The sequence below is a fragment of the Crinia signifera genome, chromosome 4, assembly GCF_055691185.1.
Source record: "Crinia signifera chromosome 4, ASM5569118v1, whole genome shotgun sequence".
Lineage (NCBI taxonomy): Eukaryota > Metazoa > Chordata > Amphibia > Anura > Myobatrachidae > Crinia > Crinia signifera.
The window spans coordinates 28293069-28318508 of record NC_139220.1 but is presented as its reverse complement, the minus strand read 5'-3'; the positions used below and the strand labels follow the sequence as shown (position 1 = coordinate 28318508).

General features: G+C 45.6%; 1 protein-coding gene across 1 annotated transcript in view; it reads left to right on the top strand.

Moving 5' to 3' along the window:
- Positions 1 to 5329, top strand: part of LTC4S (leukotriene C4 synthase) — a 32841-nt gene extending 27512 nt beyond the window's left edge. Inside the window, exon 5 of the mRNA XM_083179584.1 lies at positions 4266 to 5329. Coding sequence (XP_083035710.1) covers positions 4266 to 4401 — 136 coding nt within the window. The 3' untranslated portion in view covers positions 4402 to 5329. The remainder of the gene's footprint in view (positions 1 to 4265) is intronic.
- Positions 5330 to 25440: the final 20111 nt, after the last annotated feature.

Here is a 25440-nt window from a genome sequence, read left to right as displayed (position 1 = left end):
TCCTGAGGCTCACTTAGTGCAGCCACCAGCACGCGCTTGAACACGGATGTGATGCCGTTTCAGCGCTGCTGTTAGGCTTGCTGGAGCCAGTAGTTCCACAACCTGCGTTCCAACCGCAGAGCTGAGTCTGAGGTGTGCCTGTGTGCACTCCCTCGCTCATGTGGATCTAGAACAGGCAGGGACACACACGGCTCTGGCGCCAGAGACCGTGTCAGTGTACTGATTGGGGACCGTGTCCAACGGAAACCCCAATGTAGCCAACAACAAATATATATACAGTTTGTAAGTGGGGAGGGGAAAGTGGGGTATTAGACACACTAGGTGTGTAGTTAGTCGAGTGTACGCTTTCGCAAAAAAGCTTCCTCAGGACCCTGTCTGTGCCTCTGGTAGCACACCCTCGCATTTACATATATTCAATTAATCAATTATGCTATGAGGGTCCACCCGTTTGTTACAATAAATCTACCTCTGTGCGACTGACAAACCTTTCTCTAAACGTCCCACCCAATGGCAGTCTGACGGCCAATGATAATTGATCAAGAACTGGACGATCAGCCTATAGAGAGAGAAACTGACCTGCTCCTTCACCATTACAGTATTCCACATTAGTGTGAATATCTCCACCCTCTTTCTTATCTGCATTTCACTCACTACTATGTTTGCTATTACAGAAAACATTTCTTAAGTATTTATTTTACTAAGTTATGATATTTTATATGCAGAGAATTCTCTAGTGTATTTTAATAAAGGGCACTGTCCTGTTCTGCGTTGTGGTGTCCGAGAGTGACCGAGAAGGGCAAAGAAATTCTCGAGAAAGAGGGGGGGTGTTTTGGGAACAGAAAAAGATAAAAATGGGGAAGAGTGTCAGAAAAAGAGAAGCAGATTGGAGATGGTCATGGGGAAGAAAAAGCGCAGAGGCCGAGAGATGAGACATGAGAGTATCCCAGACAAATATCCAGAGACAAATACTAAAATAACTGGGTGGTCATATATTATTAGAGGGCTGTAAATGCAATCGGTATTTTAACTTGCAGGTGCCAGCTGTTATTTCACCACTAGAGGGAACCATACACCTCAATAAGTAGAAACTGATAGTATATATATATATATATATATATATATATATATATATATATATATATATATATATATATATATATATATATATATATATATATATTACAGATTTTGAACTAACTGCACCATGGTCTGTATTGATCAAACTGATTATTTACAGAAAACATTCAGAGATGGCTTTTTGCACATGTGTGAGGCAGAGAGGATTAAGTACTGGTGCAGTTTATAATGCAGGGCCCACAGCCCGAGTCCCAGGGGGGCCCACACTGCACCAGGACCTGATCACATGTGCCGACAGATGGTATTTCATGCCCTACCATCAACTAGGGCAGCGATGGGGAACCTCCGGCCCGCGGGCCGTATATGGCCCCCGTAGCCGGTCTTTGTGGCCCACCCACCCGCCCGACGGCTGTACAGCGAGTCAAGTACAGGCAAAATCTCACGAGAGCTACCGACCTCTCACGAGATTTCCCCAGTATGAGACTCCCTGCACAGCCGCCGGACCACACAGACCGGCGACTCCTAACCTGCAGCAGCCGCCGGAGCATGGGACAGCTGCCGCAGGATGATTTGTAAGTTTTTTTTTTTAAATGGCCCCCAAGGCATTATGCCTCAATGCAAATGGCCCTTGGACCTCAAATGGCCCTTGGACCTGCACTAGGGATGGGAGAATAGAATAGTGTGCCGAGCCTAGTGATCCATGCGAGGGGACGCGGTACACTTTGACGGTGTCCATGTTGACTATGGCTGCCCCCCCAGTCCTGGCATCCTAAGCTGCAGCCTAATTAGCATATTAATCAGACACTGCTTGACGAGTACAAATGGTCAACATGTAGACAGGTGGTTGATGCAAGTTTTTTTTTTCTCTCCCAACTTTATTTCTACGAGGACTATGACTGGGAATAGTAACTTGTGCCAAGTGCAGTGGTGGAGGAGAGAAGCACCTTACCCAAATTTACCTTTTCAGGCATCTACCTTTTACAGGTTCCTCTATTGACCTTGTTGACCTTTTATCCCTGTTGACCTTTATGGGGTCAATCTTCTGGATCACTGGCTAGACCATAATTAGGTTAACAGTAAGTAAATCAACCCAATGATCCATACCCCTTCATTTTGCAGAAAAGGGAGATAAGGTGTAGAGAAGATGCATTGTTAGGAGCCCTGATTTCTGCGTGGCAGGACACACAGCCTTTTCTGGTTTACAAAAAAGACTGATCACACAGATATTTATGCCGAAACAGCCATCTCTGCACAATTATCACTGACAGAATGCAAACGGCGGAGATATACAGATTTGGGAGGGGCGTGTCTTAGATGAAATTGCGCTGCAAAAACAATGCATATATTCGCCCCTGTATGCCAAGCTTTAGGCATCTTGAGATGTGAGCGCATTTAGGCGTAGGCACCTGATTTAATAGGTCACGGTCAGTGTGCTGCACTGGATGCAAAATATATGTATCCTAAAAAGTCCTATTTTTGCTTTTATTCTGCATGGGCTGTATGTAGAAAAGCCTCTTCCCCTTCCAGTTCCACCTCTTTGGTCACAAAGTTAGATACGCCCATGTTAGTAGTGTAGCACGCTGCTTAGCTGCATTTGGATGCACTCAGACATGGGCAGACTTTCAACTGTACACCGGCCCACCAGTAGGTTTGCTACCTTTCATCCTCTGAGAAAAACTTGCTGGGGGAAAAAAAAAAGAATTATCATGACATCTCTGCTGTGGGTCCCAGTAGTTGCCAGGCAACTGGGACGCTGCATCATGCCAACTGCACTGCTTGGCAACCGGTACTCTGGTAAGCAGTGGTGATCCTTGTTCCTGTCTGTTGCTTAGCAGCTGGAAGTGGAACGCCTGTTAGTTCATGCAGCTTCTAAACTGCATCAAGGGTGAGATTTAATAGGATGAGATATTCAGAGTGAGAGTGAGAGATTTGGGAAGAAATCTCCAGTTTTTTTAAAAGCGGCAATCATTTACACTGCAAAATCAAACTGGTTTTGCAGTGTAAATGATTGCCGCTTTAAAAAACTGGAGATTTTTTCCCAAATCTCTCACTTTTTAAATCTCTCATCCTATTAAATCTCACCCCAAGTTTCTATTAAGGGGGCTGGTCTGCCTGGTGCTCCTCTACTGGTCCCTGTTCCAGGTAAAAGCCAAGCAGTCTGGCACTTCCCAACTGGTGAGAGTTTTTAGTTCCTAGTTGGAACCTTGTCATTCAGTCTATTTCCTTGAACAGTTCCTGATTTTCTTTCTGTGTTCCTGAAGATATTCTCTCAGCTAAGTGCTTGAATTTCCAACGTTGCTCTAGTTGCTTCTAGTATTTGCCATAATGCTCAGTGCATGGGCATAACTTGCTGCTGTATATACCACATGTGCTATTCTGAAATCTCTGGTAATTACCACTGCTATTTTTCATTGGACTCCTGTGCAAAAACAACATACCTATCAGCCTTGGATTTCAACTATGGTTTCTTGTTTCGTATTTATTACATTACTGCTCTAAGTGACTATATATATCTATTGCCATGATATTTATTGTGAACGATAGAAGCCATTGTGTTAGAACCTTGCAACCGTTATGGTGCAGATCTTTGTAGTCACTCCTCACTTTGAATATCGCCAGTGCCAAAGGATCATGTTTTTTTTTTTTTGGAACTGTATTACTCTAACAATTAATGTTAACATCCACTGTTTGCATACTGCCTCATTGTGAAATCCTTGCAACTACCAGTTCCTGGTAGTTTCTTAAATATACCTAATGCTTTACATTGGTACTCCAGTTAACTGTGTCTTTTATGTGCAGTTTTAGCCTGAATACTACTACTCCAGCAAAATCTGTTTATATACTGTAAATTTTATCAGCCTCTACTGTTTGAGGTTGAAGACCTGGCAGCATCCTAAGTACCGATGGGTACATACAGTAATACACTAAGGGGGGAAAAAAACAGGCAGCTGTTGTAGGCAGAAGACCTTCACTGGTGCTCTAGGATTCTGATGTAAATTATATAGGAGCTTCCTAACCAGTAGAATGTCATCCCATGGTCACTGCAGTAACAGCGATAATCTCTATTTATGGCAAAGAGTGACAAAGCTAATGATGTATAATCACACAACTTGTGTATTATATATATTTTTATAAATATGTGATAATATATAGAACTCTAAACACTGATATTCTGACTCTCCCTACAGGCTGAAGCCCATGTACATCAGCTCATCATTCATCTGGATTCTCACTGGATTGTCATTAGTCGGCCTGATAGAGTTCTTCCTACACTCACAGTTTGGTTTCAGTATTAAGCAAAGCCTCTTCTGGTGGATGCTATAAAATCTGTATTATGTATTCAGTATATTTAAAAAAGGTCCATCAAGTCCAACCATTCAGAAATAGTCATTTGGTAGATCCAGAGAAAGGAAAACACTGTAACAATAGGAAAGTGAGTCTCACATGCATAAGTAGCCTCCTCACAGAAGTTCAATTATGATGTTGTTCATTTATAGAACAGATTGCCCAAATATGGTAGTGAGCTGTGTGGTGCACCACTTGGGTGTATGCCATGTTTTCCTCAGGGGGAGATGTATAAAGCAGTGAAAGATTGAAGAAATTAGCCAGTGGAGAAGTTGCCCATGGCAACCAATCAGCTGCTACCTATAATTTTATAGAATGCACTGAATACATTTTACCTCAAAGCTAATTGGTTGCCACGAGCAACGTTTCCAATTTTTTCACTGCTTCATTCACTTTCCTCTGTGCCTTACCTCTCCTTATTTTGTGTAGGAATGTTATAATCTTTCATGTTATTTCCGACACTGATCTTCAAGTGATTTAGATTCAATAGAGCTAAGTCACAGATAAAGAGAACTCAGCCATCCGTAAAACCAGAATAATTACATATAAATACACTTGAGACTTTAGTCTCACATCAATACCAGCCACAGGAAGATTACAGGTCAGTGGCTAAATGTCTACATTTTCGGGCTTGGCCCCCACACAAATCTTATTAAATTAGACTTAGACAAGGCATAAGGCCCCCATTTATCTGCCTACCGGACCCACAATACAACTGGAACAACACTGAATCAGGACAATTCTTCCCAATCCCAGATTTACTGATCTGATAATTTTTGGTCGGGATTAGGGTATTCAGATTTACAACTTGTCAAACACGCCCAATACCCTGACCCAGGTGTCGAGGGATCGGGAAAGAGTAGTTCTCTAGGACTGGTTACGCCAGCAATGCTCTATACTCTTTGTTTTTTTTCAAGGCAGAATATTAGGGACTTGTGTAGTTTCACGGCGCCACTTCCCAGCGGATCATATGCAAATCGCATGCGACATTTGCATACGATTCGATCTGCAATGCGATTTAGCACACCCCCACTACCCACATCAGCCCGAAGGGTGTCGAGCCCCGCAAGGGAACGTAGTACTTATCCTCTCTACCTGTTCATACCCCCACTATTCACGTCGGCGTGGATATGATTTTATAAAGTGTGGTGAGCACGGCGAGCCACCGAGCCGCGAGGGGACATGTAAATGAGCCCAAAGCATGGCAAGGGGACACGGAATACACGTCAAGTAATCCATGTTCGCTCGCTGTGCTTCAGACTCGTTTTCTGCGTCCGCTCGCCACACTTCGGGCTCATTTTCTGCATGCGCTAGCCATGCTTCGGGCTCGGTGGCTCGCTGCACTCGCCACACTTTATAAAATCAACACCATACCGACGTGGATAGTGGGGTATGAACATGTCGTGAGGACGCGTACCGCATGCGCTCGCCACGCTGCGGGCTGATGTGGATAGTGGGGATGTGCTATCACATCGCGGATCAAATCGAATGCGATATTTGCATACGATTTGCATGCGATGCGATCCGCTGGGAAGTGGTGCCGTGAAACTACACAAGTACCGAATATTACAAATAGACCGCACAATAAGGTAATTGTAGTACCCCTGGACTGCTGTGGAACTACAAGTGCCAGCCTGTCTCTGCATTGCCAGTTGCTGAGGCATGCAGCCCACAGCCTGATGCCCCTCTCTTGTTTGACACCCAAAAAGTATAGTAAATCTTCCCTAGAGACTGCAGGGGTTAACTCCCTTTTACTGTACTGTGAATAGCAGGAGTCTGCAATGAGCTGTGAAATGAGGAGGACTTTAGGACCCAGAGATGACTGCAGGGGAAGAACACATGTGAGCAGGCTGCTGGGACAGGAAGTGGAAGTAAAAAGGAGACTGCACTTGAAGCATGCTGTGAGAGCTAGGAGCTGGGGGAGCTCTAAAGGGAGAGTCAGCAGTGTGCTGAGAAAGTGAGAGAACATGTTACAGCCATGAGCAGCAGTGTGCTGAGATACAGAGCAGGTGTGTTACAGCTGGGAGCAGCAGTGTGCACAGTGATGCAGGACAGACCATGAGGAGCAGTGGTAGGCATCATACCAGCACAGATTGTGTGAAGTACAGAGAAGAGTGGGAGCAGCAGCTGCAGTGGAATCCCTGCTGTACAGATATCAGTGAGAAGGGCTCAGCACTCGGGTGCCTTTTAACCCTGGACATTGTGAGTATGTGTTGCCCTGTACACTCACATTGAACACTACTCCAGACTTTCTATTATACACAGAACATTTGCCTTAAGGGTAACACTCTAAACAAGAAGAGAGCAGAAAGGAGCCTTATATTAATAGGTATCCTAGGGATGTGCTGATCCCTGTGACTCAGTGACATTTCAGCTACACCAAGTTAATGTAATAGGCCATGTGGGGAAAGAGAGTAACTGGTCCCCATCCCACATGTTAACAGGGCCTATGCAAAGGAGGACTCTAATTACAGTAGGCCGCCTGGCTGCAGTACAAGACCCAGGTAGCCCCGTCTACAGGACAGTGTCTGTATTACAGTGCCTGGGAATAGCCCCATCTAGTGCATGGACATGGAAATATAGCTCTCATTGCTTTTAGTCCTGTAAACCATTGGAGTACAGTTAATCCTTTCTTGTTGAGCTACAAGGACAGTTCATTTGCCTTCCACAGTATTACACGACAAGGATTATTTCACCATTACCTCGGCCAGAGTTCAAGAGTGACCTTCTGGCTACTTATCCGTAGGAAGGCCAGAGATCAAGAGTCACCCTCCGGCTACTTATCCGTAGGAAGGCCGGGTTGCCCCATAGGGACACCTCCCCCGGGAACTGTACATTGGTTCCTGTACACAGGCCGAATCCTAAACTCGGATCTTGGATAAAAATGGGGTACCGGTACCAGTTAGACTCAAGTTAACGTAGGCCAAAGTACTGTTAGTATATTATGTATGGTATGTTGAGAATTTATTGTTTTTACTGTTTATTCCAGTATCTTGTACCATTGACCTGGTGGGTACAGAGATTGGTTCACCAGAGGCCGTAATATTTCTTATTGTTATAAAGTGAAGAATAAAATCACTCCTGTTCAATTGCATCTGCGCTCTCAAGCCTGCTTTCGTTTATTGTCTACCAACCCCCTGGACGACTGAGCTCCTAAGCGTGGGTGTCACATATGGCGTCATACCGAACAGGATCGGACATGGAAGTGCATAAAGGCAACCCCACTGCAGATGACAAAGCCTTTAAGGAATTGTCTGTAGCATTGGATGGACTCCTCAAAATGACTGCAGAGATGAGAAAGACCCTAGCCAACCAGATAATAGAACAGACTGTATACAGAAACGGGGAATGGCGTTCAGAACGCAGAGTGAAGCACCAATCCAGATGGGACGTTACCCAGGAGACGGGAAGATGGGTGACTAATCAGTTTCATGCTCGAGGGAGACCAATATGTTGGCGATGTAGACAAAGTGGTCGCTTTGAGAGGAATTGTCAACAACCCTCAAGTAGACCATCACAAGGAGAACCACCCTGGAAAGGACAACCCAGGAATGCAGGCCCGTCTGAAGTATTCCAGAGCCAAATGAGAGTGTCTGGGGTACAAAATGCTGTGCATAGTGAGCGAACCAACCCAAGAAGGATCTCCGGTCATGTCATGTGGTTCAGTGTACCACGTGGGTATGGGTTCATCAAGAGAACAGATAACAGACAACGCGTGTATGTACATTTTACAGCAATTCAGAGAACAAATCCAGGAAACTGGTTCCGGAGCCTGAGAAGTGGCGAAATGGTGGAATTTGAGTTAGCAAACGGGAGGAAAGGCATCAAGGCTGTACATGTGACCGGTCCGAATGGGGCTCCAGTACAAGGCAACAGACATGCCGCAGAGGGCAGCCAGCATGGGCACTGTCCATGTTTCAGAGAGCCTCCACGCTACTGCCAGCAAGATTACCATTACAGTAAAGGTAGAGAGGAACCCAGCAAAGATTTGCCTGTTGAGAAAAGACCCCGGGGATTTAACAAAATGCAACCAAAGCTGCATGATGTGGTCAGGCGGCAATTTCCCCCAGAACCAAGAGAAATGGAGGGCAGTAAAGTGGTAGAACACACTGGTTCCAGCACAGCCAACCCCAGACCAACAGGTTCCAGTGCGACTGACCAAGAAAGAGCCATTGAAGCTGTGGGGCAACTGGTTGTGGCAGAGAGATCTAGAGCCTTGGAATCCTATAGTAAAGAGTCAGATGTAGCAAAGTCTGAGTGTAAGGCCCCGGAAGAAGACCCTAGTGCAGCTAAGGAAAAGGTGACCTGGCTCTTCCCAGAATTGCATGGACCCGATGTTGAGTACCACACGATAAGTAAGGAGGAAGTCACCTTGTGGTTACAGCAGGCATCAAGAAGGCAAGGAAAAAGATCCAAAAGGAATTTCTAGCAGCTAGAAGCATAAGGAATGTCTTGCCCGCCAGTTACGAATATTGATTGTTCCCGTTGCAATTAGCTGTTGATGCGTGAGGACACGCACATGAAAAAGTGTGGGCGAATGTAGTACCCCTGGATTGCTGTGGAACTACAAGTGCCAGCCTGTCTCTGCATTGCCAGTTGCTGAGGCATGCAGCCCACAGCCTGATGCCCCTCTCTTGTTTGACACCCAAAAAGTATAGTAAATCTTCCCTAGAGACTGCAGGGGTTAACTCCCTTTTACTGTACTGTGAATAGCAGGAGTCTGCAATGAGCTGTGAAATGAGGAGGACTTTAGGACCCAGAGATGACTGCAGGGGAAGAACACATGTGAGCAGGCTGCTGGGACAGGAAGTGGAAGTAAAAAGGAGACTGCACTTGAAGCATGCTGTGAGAGCTAGGAGCTGGGGGAGCTCTAAAGGGAGAGTCAGCAGTGTGCTGAGAAAGTGAGAGAACATGTTACAGCCATGAGCAGCAGTGTGCTGAGATACAGAGCAGGTGTGTTACAGCTGGGAGCAGCAGTGTGCACAGTGATGCAGGACAGACCATGAGGAGCAGTGGTAGGCATCATACCAGCACAGATTGTGTGAAGTACAGAGAAGAGTGGGAGCAGCAGCTGCAGTGGAATCCCTGCTGTACAGATATCAGTGAGAAGGGCTCAGCACTCGGGTGCCTTTTAACCCTGGACATTGTGAGTATGTGTTGCCCTGTACACTCACATTGAACACTACTCCAGACTTTCTATTATACACAGAACATTTGCCTTAAGGGTAACACTCTAAACAAGAAGAGAGCAGAAAGGAGCCTTATATTAATAGGTATCCTAGGGATGTGCTGATCCCTGTGACTCAGTGACATTTCAGCTACACCAAGTTAATGTAATAGGCCATGTGGGGAAAGAGAGTAACTGGTCCCCATCCCACATGTTAACAGGGCCTATGCAAAGGAGGACTCTAATTACAGTAGGCCGCCTGGCTGCAGTACAAGACCCAGGTAGCCCCGTCTACAGGACAGTGTCTGTATTACAGTGCCTGGGAATAGCCCCATCTAGTGCATGGACATGGAAATATAGCTCTCATTGCTTTTAGTCCTGTAAACCATTGGAGTACAGTTAATCCTTTCTTGTTGAGCTACAAGGACAGTTCATTTGCCTTCCACAGTATTACACGACAAGGATTATTTCACCATTACCTCGGCCAGAGTTCAAGAGTGACCTTCTGGCTACTTATCCGTAGGAAGGCCAGAGATCAAGAGTCACCCTCCGGCTACTTATCCGTAGGAAGGCCGGGTTGCCCCATAGGGACACCTCCCCCGGGAACTGTACATTGGTTCCTGTACACAGGCCGAATCCTAAACTCGGATCTTGGATAAAAATGGGGTACCGGTACCAGTTAGACTCAAGTTAACGTAGGCCAAAGTACTGTTAGTATATTATGTATGGTATGTTGAGAATTTATTGTTTTTACTGTTTATTCCAGTATCTTGTACCATTGACCTGGTGGGTACAGAGATTGGTTCACCAGAGGCCGTAATATTTCTTATTGTTATAAAGTGAAGAATAAAATCACTCCTGTTCAATTGCATCTGCGCTCTCAAGCCTGCTTTCGTTTATTGTCTACCAACCCCCTGGACGACTGAGCTCCTAAGCGTGGGTGTCACATAATCATATAGCAAATCTAACCAAATACAATCATCAAACAAGGGAAATATTGATACCAACATCATAAAAAGAATACAGATTGTTTGACCATATTGCGTATTATATGATGCATAGCGAAATGCACTACTCAATGAAAATAAACTATAGCAATTATTTCAATTAAACAATGCTCTATATTTACTAACTTGATCACAACTTAAGACTTGTTTCATGTGGGGTTTATTTATGGAGAGTCAGACTTTTCCTAGCTTGCCAGTAAGAACCTAGAATGTGACGCAGATAAGAACCACTTGGCCCATCTAGTCTGCCCCTTTTTTAAACATGTTACCTCAAACCATTTTTGATCCTTATTTCTTTGTAAGGATATCAATATGCCTATCCCAAGCATGTTTACATTGTTCAACTGTATTTGCCTCTACCACCTCTGATGGGAGGCTATTCCACTTATATACTACTCTTTCTGTGAAGTAATTCTTCCTCATATTTCCCCTGAATCTTCCTCCCTCTAGTGTCAGTGCATGTCCTCGTGTTCCTCTTCCTGTGAAGAATGTCTTCCACCTGTACCTTGTTAAAACCCTTGATATATTTGAAAGTTTCTATCATTTCCCCCTTTTCCCTTATCTGCTCTAACCAGTGGTTCCCAACCCTGGTCCTGATCTTTTCAAATGTGCCTGAATAATGAGTGTACCTGCCGTGTGACCTGGAAAACGTGCACTGTTGGGGGTACTTGCGGACCAGGGTTGGGAACCACTGCTCTTAACTATACATATTAAGATCTTTGGTACTTGTTTCCTAGCACGGCGCCCATCGCATACCGTACTTAGTGGTGTGCGATGCGATATTCCCGTTAAATTAACAGGAGTGCTTGTAGAATGAAATATCGCATAGCATTGCATGCCAGCAAATGCATGCGATGCGATGCAATTTTTAATTGTACAAGCACCCTGATGGGTGCTTACAATATTAAATGCACCCCCATTGTCAATGCCACCCACACTATCAACGGCAACCTGAAGCGTGGTGAGCGCAGCGTCCCGGCGAGGGGTGGTGGTACGCGTCCTCCGATCTTTTCATACCCCACTATCCACGTCGGCGTGGAGTTGATTTTAGAAGTGCAGAGAGCCCCGCGGAAATACGAGCTCAAAGCATGGCGAGCACAGCGAGCCCCGCGAGGGGACGTGGAATACGAGTCAGAAGCATGGCGAGCGCAGCAAGCCCCGCGGGGGGACGTGGAATACATGTAAGGTAAACCGTGTCCGCTTGCCACGCTTCGGGCTCGGTGGCTCGCCACACTATCGAAAATCAACTCCACGCCGACGTGGATAGTGGGGGTATGAAAAGGTCAGAGGACGCGTACCGCTGCGCTCGCCACACTTCGGGTTGGCGTTGATAGTGGGGGTGGCGTTGACAATGGGGGTGCATTTAACATTGTAAGCACCCATCAGGGTGCTTGCACAATTAAAAACCGAATCACATCGCATGCCGCTATATTGCATGAGATGCGATTGTATATGTACTACGATATAAATCGGGGGCGCCGTGCTAGGAAACAAGTACCAGATCTTTTAGTCTTTCCTGGTACGTTTTGTGATGTAGGCCATGCACCATTTTAGTTGCCCTCCTCTGTACAGTCTCTCATTTATTATATCCTTCTGGAGATATGGCCTCCAGAACTGAACACCGTACTCTAGATGAGGTTGTACCAATGACCTATACAGTGGCATCTATTTGGCTTTGATCGGCATTATCTTCTGTTGCAGTGGATAGGCTTTCTGTTCCATTTGCCTGCAGAGACAATACCTTTAGGTTGGGGGAGCAGATTTCTTTATTCTTATTTGGTTCAGTGCACCCCTCTGCTAGTTTAAATAGTTGCTGATGAAGCATCCAAAATTCTCACTTAAGTCCCCCATACACTACGCGATTTGGCCCCGATTTCACCCGATTCTGAAAGAATGGGCCAAGAAATCGAGTGAAATTGGCCAAATTGCATAGGGTATGACATCTGATCCGATGCGCGGTCCCATGCGCATCGGATCAGATCCGGATGTGGGATGGTCTGCTCATAAGATAAATCATGTGCAGCCGTCTGGGGAGTGGCAGGAGCAGACTGGGAGTGGGGACCGGTCCGGGGAAGTGGCAGGAGCAGGCTGGGAGTGAGGACCGGTCCAGTGGAGTGGCAGGAGCAGGCTGAGAGTGGGGACCGGTCCGGAGGAGCAGCACGAGATGTAGCGGCAGGCAGGGAGCGGGGACCGCAGATGCCGAGCAGAGACCAGGGCGCGGCGGGAGAATAGAAAGAAATCCTATTCAAAACACTGGACGGCTGGGAACTCAGCCAATCAGCGGCCGCCCAGTCTTTTAAATAGGATGGTTTCTATTCTCCCGCTGCTCTGCGGTCCCCATGGCGAGCGGGAGAATAGAAACCATCCTTTTTAAAAGACTGGGCGGCCGCTGATTGGCCCAGTCTTTTGAATAGGATTTCTTTCTATTCTCCCGCTGCGCCCCCGGTCTCTGCTCTGCATCTGCGCCGCAGTCCCCGCTCCCTGCCTGCCGCTACATCTCGTACCGCTCCCCGGACCGGTCCCCACTCCAAGCCTGTTCCTGCCGATGCCCGGACTGGTCCCCACTTCCAGCCTGCTCCTGCCGCTCCCCCCTCTGACCGGTCCCTGCTCCCACTTACCGCTAGCTCTTCTGCAGCTCCCCAGGTTTTTACATGTGATAAATGGCACATCAAGTGCCAAATCTTATCAAGCTCCCCCGGGGAGCTGCTGGGGAAGCTCAGGGGAAATCGGGGCTGACTTGTCCTTAGGACAAGTCGCCCTAATGTATGAGGGTCTTTAGTATTCTCGTTCCCCGTGAAGATGGTGCAGGCCATCACTTTTATATAAGCCCCTGTCTGGCCAGATAGCTTGACTTTCACATTTTACAGAAACTTTTAAAAGTCCGGCATAAACACCCTCAGAAGTGTCGGGTTTAATGGCCTATTCTCCGTAAATAAACCCCTTAGTCACAAGTGGAGATGTGCCTGGGCCATATTAACAATGGGGCGGATGCAGCTGACGCTCCAGGCCTCCAAAAAAAAAAAAAAAAAGAATAGGCCCATCACCATTATAACATGATGATCACCAGCTGGCCACAAATCATAAGTATTAAAATTACGTGGCATGAATTCAAAAACACCTCCTCGTATAAAAGCCTAATTCCTCAAAACCTATAAAATCAAAGCCACGCCAAGGGAGTCCTGGGCTAGAACGGGCCCTAAGACCTGTCAAATGAGGTCTTGACTTAGCTGATAGCTGGATAGAATCCTGGTCACGTCTCTACGAACATACCCCCTTCCTCCCTCTTTCACCTCTGTTTTTTTCTGTCTTTTTCTCTGTCCTATACTTTACTGTCTATCTACTTTGATGTTTCAATGCTTTTATATTTTGGTGTTGCGAAGACATGGATGATAATGTCTCTACGACAATTTATATTATATATTTAAGATTTGTGATGATTGTCATCTTTACGTTTCGTGGCTATGTTATGTTTCCAAAATGTTTTCCTAAAATATTCGATTTCTAATATTTCTGTTTTTGATTCATAGAAAATTTGTTTTTGTTTTTTCATATGCGAAAACTTTTGAAAATAAAGAATTTATATATATAAAAAAAAATTGCATTCCTATTTTCCACACAAATTATGCAGTTCTTGTACTTTATAAGCCCCAATGTCTCTCTAAATACGTTCCTGTGCGGGTTCTACATGCCTACATGGTGTTGGTCTCACCTTCTCCGCTTTCCATAATAGGCCCTTAAACATTTTCAGCTCCAAGCCCATGAAGTCCTTAATCCGGCCCTGGCTATCGGTACTGCGACCGGCACTTTCTCCAACTTGTTCTGCTATATGTCAGAAAGCTTTTTATTATCGTTTTATAGTCTGTGTACAAATAAACTCCAAAAGTTACTTCACCATGAGAGTAGATACCTTTTGTACTTACCCGACAACGAACCACTAACTGGGTGACCAATGAGACAGAAATGAATCGGACAAAGGTTCCATCTTTCCCCCGATGTTCTCAGTGCCCAGCGATGACTTCACTGGCTACGTGAAGACCATTTGATGAACATTTTCTACACTATCTTGCAGTATGCAGGTTACTTTATTCCTCCTTCATGGATAATTGGATTACTACACAAGAGCAGTATGTGCGTGTATATATTTTCCTATATTACACACACACATATCATCTATATACTGTATATGTCTAGTGTCCGTTTATGTGTCTCCAAAACACTGCCATCTGTTGGGAGCGAGTGAAACTACATCTCTTTCTCTTACACATGCACAAACCGTTATCTGGGTTTTTACCGCATTGTCATATACATTAAAGCCCCACCACCAGGGGTTATGCCGGCACTGGCTGTCGTAACCCCATAGAAGCCTATGGGTTTATCACATCCCCCGAAGCCCCCTCACCTGTGTCTGGGTAGCCTACTGCTGTGCTGCCTAGACCAGTGACTTCCTCCTTCCTGCACCTCCATCGGGTGCAGGGAGGAGGAGGAGCCCAGCAGCCCCTGCAGCCATCTGAGCAGGAGGCTGGCAGGCACAGCAGGAGAGGAGAGCCACAGAGATCGCATGCTTAAATATCAAAAAAGTGATTGTTGCCAACAACCTGCATCCCCCCCCCTTTTTTTCAGTTATTTAATAAAACAAATCTGTGTGTAATGCTTAGAACTCCAGGAAGGTGCTTTGTGTCACGGTTATTGCTCTAAATGAAATCTCATCTCTGAAAGAAAAGTTTATACAAATACTGGAAGAATTTTTAGTCCTCTGCATGAAAACAGAGATTGGAAATGAGATTAGACGAGATGAAAGCTGCAGTTCTCAAATTGAATCTTCATGGACTTGAAAAACATTTTGCTATTGGATTCTTATCCTTTAACATTTGTTTTTACGCTTCAGTTCTTCCCGAACCTCCGTTCCTTTTTACAATATATGCTGCACTAATTGAATTGTCAGCCGTTCTTCTCTACTGTTCTAAAGAAGACATTTGTTTTTGGAATCTCAGAAGTTACTGGCCGGCCAGCAACAGAATTTTTGGGGCCCGGTAAACACTGATATCTCAATTACAGTACTAAAAAAAACATTGTCGTCACTGGTACAGAAGAGGATAGCCCACTGCATTTTTTTTGCATTGCATAGTGATTATCTGTGTTATTTTTTAATAATAACGTATCATAATTAGGTTATATGACCACGCTTCCAGTGTCACTTACCTGCACAATGCTGCCACCTCATCTACTCCGGAATCCACAGAGCCACAGCTTGTTTCAAATTTTACAGCACTGCGGTGCAGATTTACAGTATTAAGTCTGGTGAAGTGATAAAATGGTAATGTATTCAGTCTGGTGAAGTGATAAAGTGGTAATGTATTAAGTCTGGTGAAGTGATAAAGTGGTAATGTATTAAGTCTGATGAAGTGATAAAGTGATGGCCAATCAGCTCCCAAGATTCCTTTTTCTAGCCTCGCCTGTAACGTGACAGTTAGGAGCTGACTGGCTTCCACTTAACACTTCACTAGGCTTAATATATCTGCCTCTGTGTCTGCTGCAGCCTGCAGGGACAGAATAGCGGAAGGGATTGTACATCAACATTCTACTAACGCGCATGATTTTATTTGTAGCGGCGGCACGGGAGTTGGTTTACCAGCAGCCAGAGGGGTTGGATCCACAACTGTTACGTTAACCAGCCTGAACCATTCTGATTGAGCAGCCAATATAATTTGTGAAACCGCCTTGCCACAGCCTTACGATGCCAGGGGGCAAAGATGGCGGTCTCCTTTGACCTCCTCTGTCAGTGGACCTGGTTACTGGCCCCACCGTGCCTCTGCAACCTATTGATGCTTGTGACATTGTTTAAGGTTATTGGTATGCAGACATTAGGTTGACAGTCAAAACCACTATTGTCAGACAGTCAAAACTTTGACATGCATTAAGTCGACACGAAAATGGTCACTTATGTGGTGTCCAGGTTGTAATCGACACAAAAACCCAGTGAAAAACTCATGTTAAACTTGTCCCATGTCAATCTTTTCCATGTCGATCTTTTAACTGTGGACCAATACTGTTTGACCTTTTGACTGTCGACCTAATGACCCATGACCATGTAAAATCTCAGCAACTGCTAATTCACTACTACTGTCAGCACCTGGGACAGCCGCAGCAGGACTAGCGCTTCCTTTTTCCACACCAGTAATGCTCCTGAAGGCGTACTCCCCACGCGACAAGGGAAAGCCGCACAACTCAACCACTTCATCCAGAAATGCCATTTTGAGCGGATATCAGTAGAAAAAGATAAAACACAGTTGTTTTTACTTCCAATCGAGTATTACACTGGCTCAGCAAGGTAGCACTTTCAGTTTGTTTTCCCAGTAGAGAAATCTTTGATGTAAATGATCATTCTCATAGTTCCGGCGCATTCCAAGGCAGCTTTACCAACTGAGAAAGTGCGGTATCATTAGACGTTATTACAGACATTGCAAGAGCTGCCGGCTGTGGGTAAGGCCAGCTGAGAATAGATCAGGTGACAGCTGAAGACTGGCGGAATTGGAGGGGAGTTAGAACGGCTTATTACCATTATTATATCAATCACTGGCCACAGGAAGAGCTCATAATCTTTACTCCGTTTGTCACATATTCATTTCCAGATGTGTAAGAACAGAGTGATACTGTAAGTAGTAGGTACACAACAGTGGCACTTTGTGGCAGGGGCATACTTTTCCATTGCGTTTGGTGCCTGCCAATAACCATCTTCTGCTCACTGGTTTGTTATGTAACAAAATGCTGTGTTACAGGTACCCAAAGAGCATAGTGTAACTATGAAGCTCTCTACTATAACTAGACAGGATTATATGCAACATAAAATACTTAAAATATGCATGAAAAGTGTTAAAATATGCAACATTAAATAATAATAAATAAAGGAATTTTTAAACTTATTTATTTAGAAATCAGTATACAATAATGCTGTGTACACACGGTGAGATTTGACATTAGATTTTGACTATATAGTCAAAATCGCATACAGATCGTATGCAGATCGTACAGGTTTTTACCTTGCGATCCCGTTGCGCGCTCCCATGGCAGCACAATTCAAACCCAGATAGATAGGGCAGCAATGACTGTATAGGGCAAGTCTAATGTAGATAGCATGAATTGTATGTAAATAGTACAGAGATGGCACAGATTGCATAACCCTCGAATCGTAAGTCGAATAGCCAGGGAATCTCACCGTGTGTACACACCATTAGTAAGCAGTAGAATAACATATTGCTAATTAACAATTATTTTACATTTTGTTACTCTTGAAAATGTAATCAAATGAAAATGTGTTCCAAATGTTTGGCGTTTCCTCTGCATGATGTCACAACCCTTCCGCCTGCAGAAGTCTCTCTCTCTCTGCGCAAAATCCCAGGCCTGGGGCAGGCAAAGGTTCAGGAGCTTTGTGAGGGCATCCGCCCCGACTGACACTTATTAAAATGGATTGGCAGCCTAGAGCAGTGTCAGATGCAGCGTACATTCAAGGTCCCCCCACACTGCGCACATATTGTCCCAGCCTGCACATTCTACCAGTACTACCTGGCCAGCAGCAGCAGCAGGGCAAAGCAGTGCCGTGATTCGCGGGTGCAAAGAGGGGTGGGGCCCCCCTTTGGAAAAATACTTAAAGCAATTTATTACATTGTCTGATGGGATGTTGAGCACTTAAATATTAATACTTTCAACACTGTGTTTGCAAAGAGATTGTGCACATTTAATCCAATTCCCTTTATAGTATAGTGATTAAATTAATGCCATTATTATACAAACGCCCAACAGAGTGAATGAGGATTAGAGCACTCTCTATGCAGGATGTGTTACATTGGGAAGTTCTGAAATAGGCTTAACTATTATTACCAGCTATACATGCATGGCAGAGATGCATTACAGGTGCCCACACTTACAGCAATATAACAGCCGCTATGGGAACGAAGCCTTGTGATTGCTGAACTAGCCTGACTCAATATATATATATATACGTGTAGATGCGGCCCTGCACTCCAGCTCATCAGTACATTCACCTTGGTGCCTTGGCGTTTCGTCATCGATAGCAGCTCTCTGACGAAGTCGATGCCGAAACACGTTGGGGCGTGGCCTAGCGTCGTCTCTGACCAAAAGTTTCCTTGTGGATCCCATCACCGCTGCAAACAGCTGAGAGCACCGCCTGAGAACATCGGCCGGGTGTAACCGCTCCATCAACTGCTGTGTGGACAGCGTGCCTGTGTGATCTATCTGCGGTCTGTGTACCGCTATATGTGGTACGTTACCCTCATTGTGTTTTCACCCTGTTGTTACCCTTAATAAATCCTCTTTTTAAAAACGGATTCATGCACTATAGAGCGCTCGCTCTCCTCATTTCTTTTTAGATAAACACCTGTGGATTCAGGATTGCCTTGGAGAGGCAGAGAGCTTGGAGCTGCCGGGCCTATTTTATGATACCTGCTTTCTGGGCAAACCAGTGAGGGAGATGTCCAAACTGGGCCACACAGGCTACCTGTACCATCGCTCAGTATTGCGAGAGCTGCTGGGAGTTGTAGTCTTAGCTCTGTCAATAGCATGAAACACGTATCAGTTTAAACTACAATTGCCGACAGCCTGCAGAACTTCTCTGTGACATTGCCAAGAATGACGGAAAGGAGGCTGGGAGCAAGGAGGAGTCTAATAAGGTAACTTTGCTTGCGCCGAGCGTAGTAGTAGTCGTACGTTTATTTATAAGGCGCCACAAAGTGTCCGCAGCACCGTACATAGCAAACAAGAAACGGTACTTATGTATTATCTGGGCTCCCATGTTAAATGCACCCCATTTTTTCATACTCCTACTATCCAACTACGCATGGAGTTGATTTTATATAGTGTGGCGAGCGCAGCGAGCCACCGTGCCCGAAGCGTGGCGAGCGCAGCGAGCCCCGCGAGGGGACGCGGTCTCATAAGAAAAACGGGAGCCCAGATATTACATAAGTACCCAAGAAACAAATTACAAGGTAACGTACAGGGTGTGTTGATAAAATACAGCATAAATAGGGGTATAGCTGGTAGAACTAAAATAAGCATCAGTTCTGAAGTAGGTGTCGAAATTGTCGAGGAGACTGAAGATGAAGTAGAGGAAGGGAAGAACCGGGCAGGAGCGCTGGTGAGGTAAAGAGGGAGGGTGAGTACGTGAGGAAGGAGGGCCCTACTCATAAGAGATAACAGACTAAAAGGAGGTGGGTGGACGAACGAAAAACAATAGGATAAGTAGGAACGGATGGAGGAGTAGGGTAGGCAGGATAGGAGGAGGGAAAGAGGTTAGGAGGAGGAGGGATAGGCCAGTTAGAAGAAGTGGGTTTTGAGGGAGCGCTTGAAGGAGGTAAGGGAATCAGAAAGCCTGATGGGTGGCGGGAGGTTGTTCCAGTGCAGGGGAGGCAGCGCGAGAGATGTCTTGGACACGGGAGTGGGAGGAGGTGATAAGGTGAGAGGTCAGGCGGCGGTCTGCAGCGGAGCGAAGAGGACGGGAGGGAGTGTGGATAGAGATCAGTGAAGAGCGGTAAGGAGCGGTGGAGGAGGAGAGAGCCTTGTAGGTGGTGGTGAGGAGTTTAAAGAGAACTCGGAAAGGAATGGGGAGTCATGTGAGAAACCTACATTTGGACCTTCCTGGATGTTGCCCAATTGTCACTAGTTGTGAAGTGTCCCCCAAACTGTTCAATCTGCAAGGTCCCAAAAATGTAGGTCCATATATTGAACATAGGGAAATTGTGGTGAGGACCCACATGACCTAGTGTATGACCAACTTGGTTTTATTATAAAATACTAAAACAACCCCAAACAAATTCGATATTTAATATAAGGGTAATTAGCATATTCTAATCTTGCCTTGACAGATCCGCTCTTGTTAAACAGATCACTAATCAGGAGTTGCTCCTGCCACGTAGAGTAATGGTTTATTCCTATGAAATCCGTACCATCTCCTCAGTCACTGACCTTAATGTATGTACACACTGAGTGCCAGTGTAAGCAGAACACCAGCCTGTGCCCACTCACTGAGCCCTCGACACTTCCGGGTTCCCCGTCAGAGCTACAGACACAGCATCACCACGTGCACCGGGTTGAGCAGCATTCACCATCGTGCTCCCCGGCCCCTCCGGCTATCCATCTCAAGGAGGGTGAGCATATTATCCAGGACAATAGTGCGTCTCCTGAACTATTCCATCTGCGCTACATACGCTAAAAAGGTGCTACGCTACTTGTCCTCTGTGCATATTCTATCTGCCTCTATCCATCGGCATTGGCTTGTGTTTCCCGCAACCTTCCCCCCACCATCTAACAGCTTATTTCTGCTACTAACAAGACTGGCTATAATTCTTGTATAATCTTCGCTCCTTGATACCAAGCATCTAGAATATATATTTGTGACCTAAGTGGAGAGCGTTTTCTGCCCCATATATCTATTGAGCATGCCTTATCATAACTGTACTTGATTTTAATAATATATCTGTGTAAATTTAAAATATATACTTTTTTACCAATTCTTTTTTTATATGCATACATTTTGTTACATTATTACTGAGTGTCTCCGGTTGTCCTTTTGTTCAGCAAAGCTCACAGGCAAAACATTATAGATTCAGCAGCGCAGGTGTAAAAAAACCTCCTCTTTTTTGTGCCCACTCACATCCGTACAATTGTAAACAGTAACAGGACGGCGCTTCCATTTGTACCAAGTATTCACTAACAATAATAAATAATAAAATGTAACAATGTATAATTAGTCATTAGCGCCGAGTCCACAAGTCAAGGAGGACAACTCAATACCAATTTGTAGCTTTATCTAAGAGTCAAGGCGACTTCAGCATATCCTTCATAGAAATACTGAAGTGCTCATATACTTGATGAATAAAAAAACACAAGATGTACAATCCGCTTAATGATTCTCATGGTGAGATAGATGGCATAAATATACACTTGAAGAACTCATTTTACATTTTGTGCTGTTCCGATGAGTGCGATCAATACCTTTCAATGCTCGTATACAGCATGTGACCTTTCAGCGTTGCCTTATTTGAACTGGACATGAATGGTAATTCAATTTACTGCCATGCTTTTTGTATGAATGATTCTAACCTTTAGAAATTTTAGATTCAGGATATTTGGGGCCTTTCAATTTAGCAGGAGCCGCTGATGTATTTACAAGGAATGGTAGGCAGGAAATTATTTTCCTATGCCTTTCCCGAAAGCAGTATTTAAGGATATATAGGTGGCAAACATGGAGATGTATAGGGGTCAGTTTAATAAAGGATAAAGAAGGGCAAAGAGCAGTAGTTTCCGCCGATGAGCACTGGCCTTAGGCCCATTCTCCCTTCATTGTGAGGTCAATAACCAGTATCTGCACTGTATTATAAGGGACCTGGCATGCCAACTGCAGGGAACGCCAGAGTTGTCCCCAAATAACATGGTTTGTGAGGCCACTAGCAAAATAAAAGATGATGGAATTGGGTTACAGCTAAGAGTAGGCATTTACTTCAAATAGCTCTTCATATAACACAAAAATGCAATATAGTTATACCCCTTTCACATTCGCATACCCGGGAATGTGTTCCCGGATGCTTCCCGGGACACTACCCGGGAATGTACCCCTTTCACACTGGCCACCTGAAACGGAATGAAGTCGGGCGGGTGGTGTCATCTGGAGGCTTGGCTGGGGCGGCACCAGCACCTCCCAGTGGCGCATTTTCACTGTAATGAACGGGATCTGGGTCACGTTGACCCGGAATACCCATTAACACTGACCGCATCCCATGTCGATTCCGGGTTCTATCCAGGTCAGGACCTGGCTAGAGATCCCGGAATGCTGAACACGGGATATTCGTCCTAGACCCTTTCACACGGAGCTAAATCCCGGGTTGATGCGCGTTCATGTGCAAAAACCTGGGATATTTTGGCAAGTGTGAAAGGGGTATTATAGATGTCATCACCTAGGTCAATAGATCATCCCCAACTGTAACGATGTCAGACATGTACAGCTCCGGTACACCCTTACATTATCTTTGTGATACCATATTCCAGCGTCTGTGTTCTGATTCTTTCATTTGCCTGTTCTTCAGGTGACAGACTTATGCTTATTGGAAGCAGGTGATGCCAGTGTCACCTTTGTGTGCACTCTTTATGTAGTGGGTAATGAGAAGCTGCAGGACTAGTACCCATAGAAGGGGCACAATTTTCTGTTGCCCATCCACTCAATTGATAATTATTTTTTACACACTTGCAATAACAAAAAACTGAAACATGAAATAAAAAATGTAATTGAACTCAACAAGTTTCTTTCAGAACAGTGTTGTTCTCTGCTCCTGACACACACAATATTGCTTACTGTGAGAATTGTATCTTAATAATACCAATGGTCATCCAAGGGTACCGGAGCGCCCCAGGCGGGGGGGGGGGGGGGGCGCTCACCCCCCCCAAGTGCTGGCTGCTCACGCGCTCCCTGCCCTGTCCGCATTTCATTACAACCCCCCCCCCCACGCGCGCGCGGCCGACGCACGGGTTGGGATGACTGACAGACGGACGGGCTGGCGGGGTGTTGGGATGACGGGCTCCCCGGCTGTAAGGTGCTACAGGGGGGGGTGTAGGGAAGACGGGTGGATGGGCGGGGGTGATGTGGCGGCGGCCGTGTCACTGGGAACAGGGGGGAGAGGAGTGACAGGCAGCTACTCACCTCCATCCAGCGGGGTCCTGGCTCCCAACTACCGCCCTCCAGTGGCCGGCGCCCTAGGCAAATGCCTAGAGCTCCCTAGTGGTGGCGCCGGCCCTGGTCATCCGTTTTAATAATAGAATAGAAGTCTTCTAGTCTAGAACAGTTTTTGTGTTTGCTATCAGATTGCTTTTATAGTAGTGGAGCAACCAGCAATGTTCCCTCAGAAGTGGAGCAACCAGCAATGTTCCCTCAGAAGCGGAGCAACCAGCAATGTTCCCTCAGAAGCGGAGCAACCAGCAATGTTCCCTCAGAAGCGGAGCAACCAGCAATGTTCCCTCAGAAGCGGAGCAACCCGCAATGTTCCCTCAGAAGCGGAGCAACCCGCAATGTTCCCTCAGAAGTGGAGCAACCAGTAATCTTCTCTCAGAAATGGAGCAACCAGCAATGTTCCCTCAGAAGTGGAGCAACCAGCAATGTTCCCTCAGAAGTGGAGCAACCAGCAATGTTCCCTCAGAAGTGGAGCAACCAGCAATGTTCCCTCAGAAGTGGAGCAACCAGCAATGTTCTCTCAGAAATGGAGCAACCCGCAAAGTTACCACAGAAATGGAGCAACCTGCAACATTATCTCAGAATTGGAGCAACCTGCAACATTATGTCAGAAATGGAGCAACCAGCAAAGTTCCCTCAGAAGAAAACAAACAACTCTTTGTGATCGACACTATTCAAAAGCAGGTTTTCCCAACAAAAAATGAGACAGAATTCATGGCAAAAAATATTGTTCACATATAAAATTTTATTCCTTCTATTACACCTGTGTTTCAGGGCAGATCCCTTTCCTCGCTGAATCAATTAAGCCACGGGAACAGCTATTATCTGGTTCATGTGTTACCTCACCGGTAGACGCATGAAGCAGTGATACCGATAAGGGAAGAGAAGTGGCCCATGGCAACCCATCAGCTAACCTGTATAATTTAATATTATGCAAATGATTGATGTTACTTCAGTGCTGATTGGTTGCCATGGGCCACTTCTCCTCTGGCTCACTTCTCCTCCCTTATCACCGCTTCATACTTCTACCCCAGTGGGCCTGATGTACTTGTAAGAACATCTCAGCTACCTGAGTGAAAACACCCCCCTCCCGTGATCCCGGGCAGACCCCCCACAGTGCAAAAGCCTACTGCAGATCTGCTGTCTCACCCTGGCCGGCTCCACAGTGCCTGCCCAAGTTATCACATGCAGCTTGGGGCCGACAACCATCATAGCCAGGAACAAATCTGCATTTCAAAAATGTCTGACAAAGGAAATGTTTTTCTCCCACCCAAATGTTGCATCTGGCTCTGCCACACACTGGATGTATGTAGCACATTTCCCCGACATTTTTAATGTTGAACAAGGCTGGCTGTTTAATACATCCCAAAAAAAAGAATCCATAGCAACAGTCACCACTAATGTGAAGTAAATGTATTTTTTGCTGGTTCCCATAAGGCAGGGGTGGGGAACCTCAGGCCCGGGGGCCGTATGCGGCCCCCGTAGCCGATCTGAGTGGCCCACCCACCCGGTGACTTCGCAGGGAGTCAAGTACAGGGGAATTCTCATGAGAGGTCGATAGTTCTCACGAGATTCCTCTTTTTTTATTACATTTTTATTGAGAATTTCAATACAGTATAAATGCACATTAAACAATAAACAGTAGATATTTTGTAAAAACATAAAGGGAAAGTGGGACAAATTAGGGGAAGGGGGGAGGGGGGGAACACTCTGAGCAGTTACAATCGTTGGTTATAAGTGTAGAGAGAGGCAACTCATATCCTTCCATTTATGTGCTTGCAAAGGAAACCAATTACATAGAGAGGTTCACCGAACAAGAGGGATCTCGGACATTGGAACATATTATAAGAAGCCAGAACCTGTTAACTTCCAAAACTGTTGGACAGGTCTAGAGGTTGTGTGGGCGGGGGCTGTGGGCTAGACGAGAATGTAGGTATCCGGGATAGCCAGTGTTCCGTCCAACTAAACCATTTGATCAGGGGGTTTGAGGCTGATGGAGAGTAGGTAATCCCAGCTATCTCAAATTCGCAATGCAGCTGTACAATCGATTCAACCATGTCTAGAGTTGGTACATATGGGGTACGCCAGTGTCGTGCTATAAGGAGTTTCGTGGC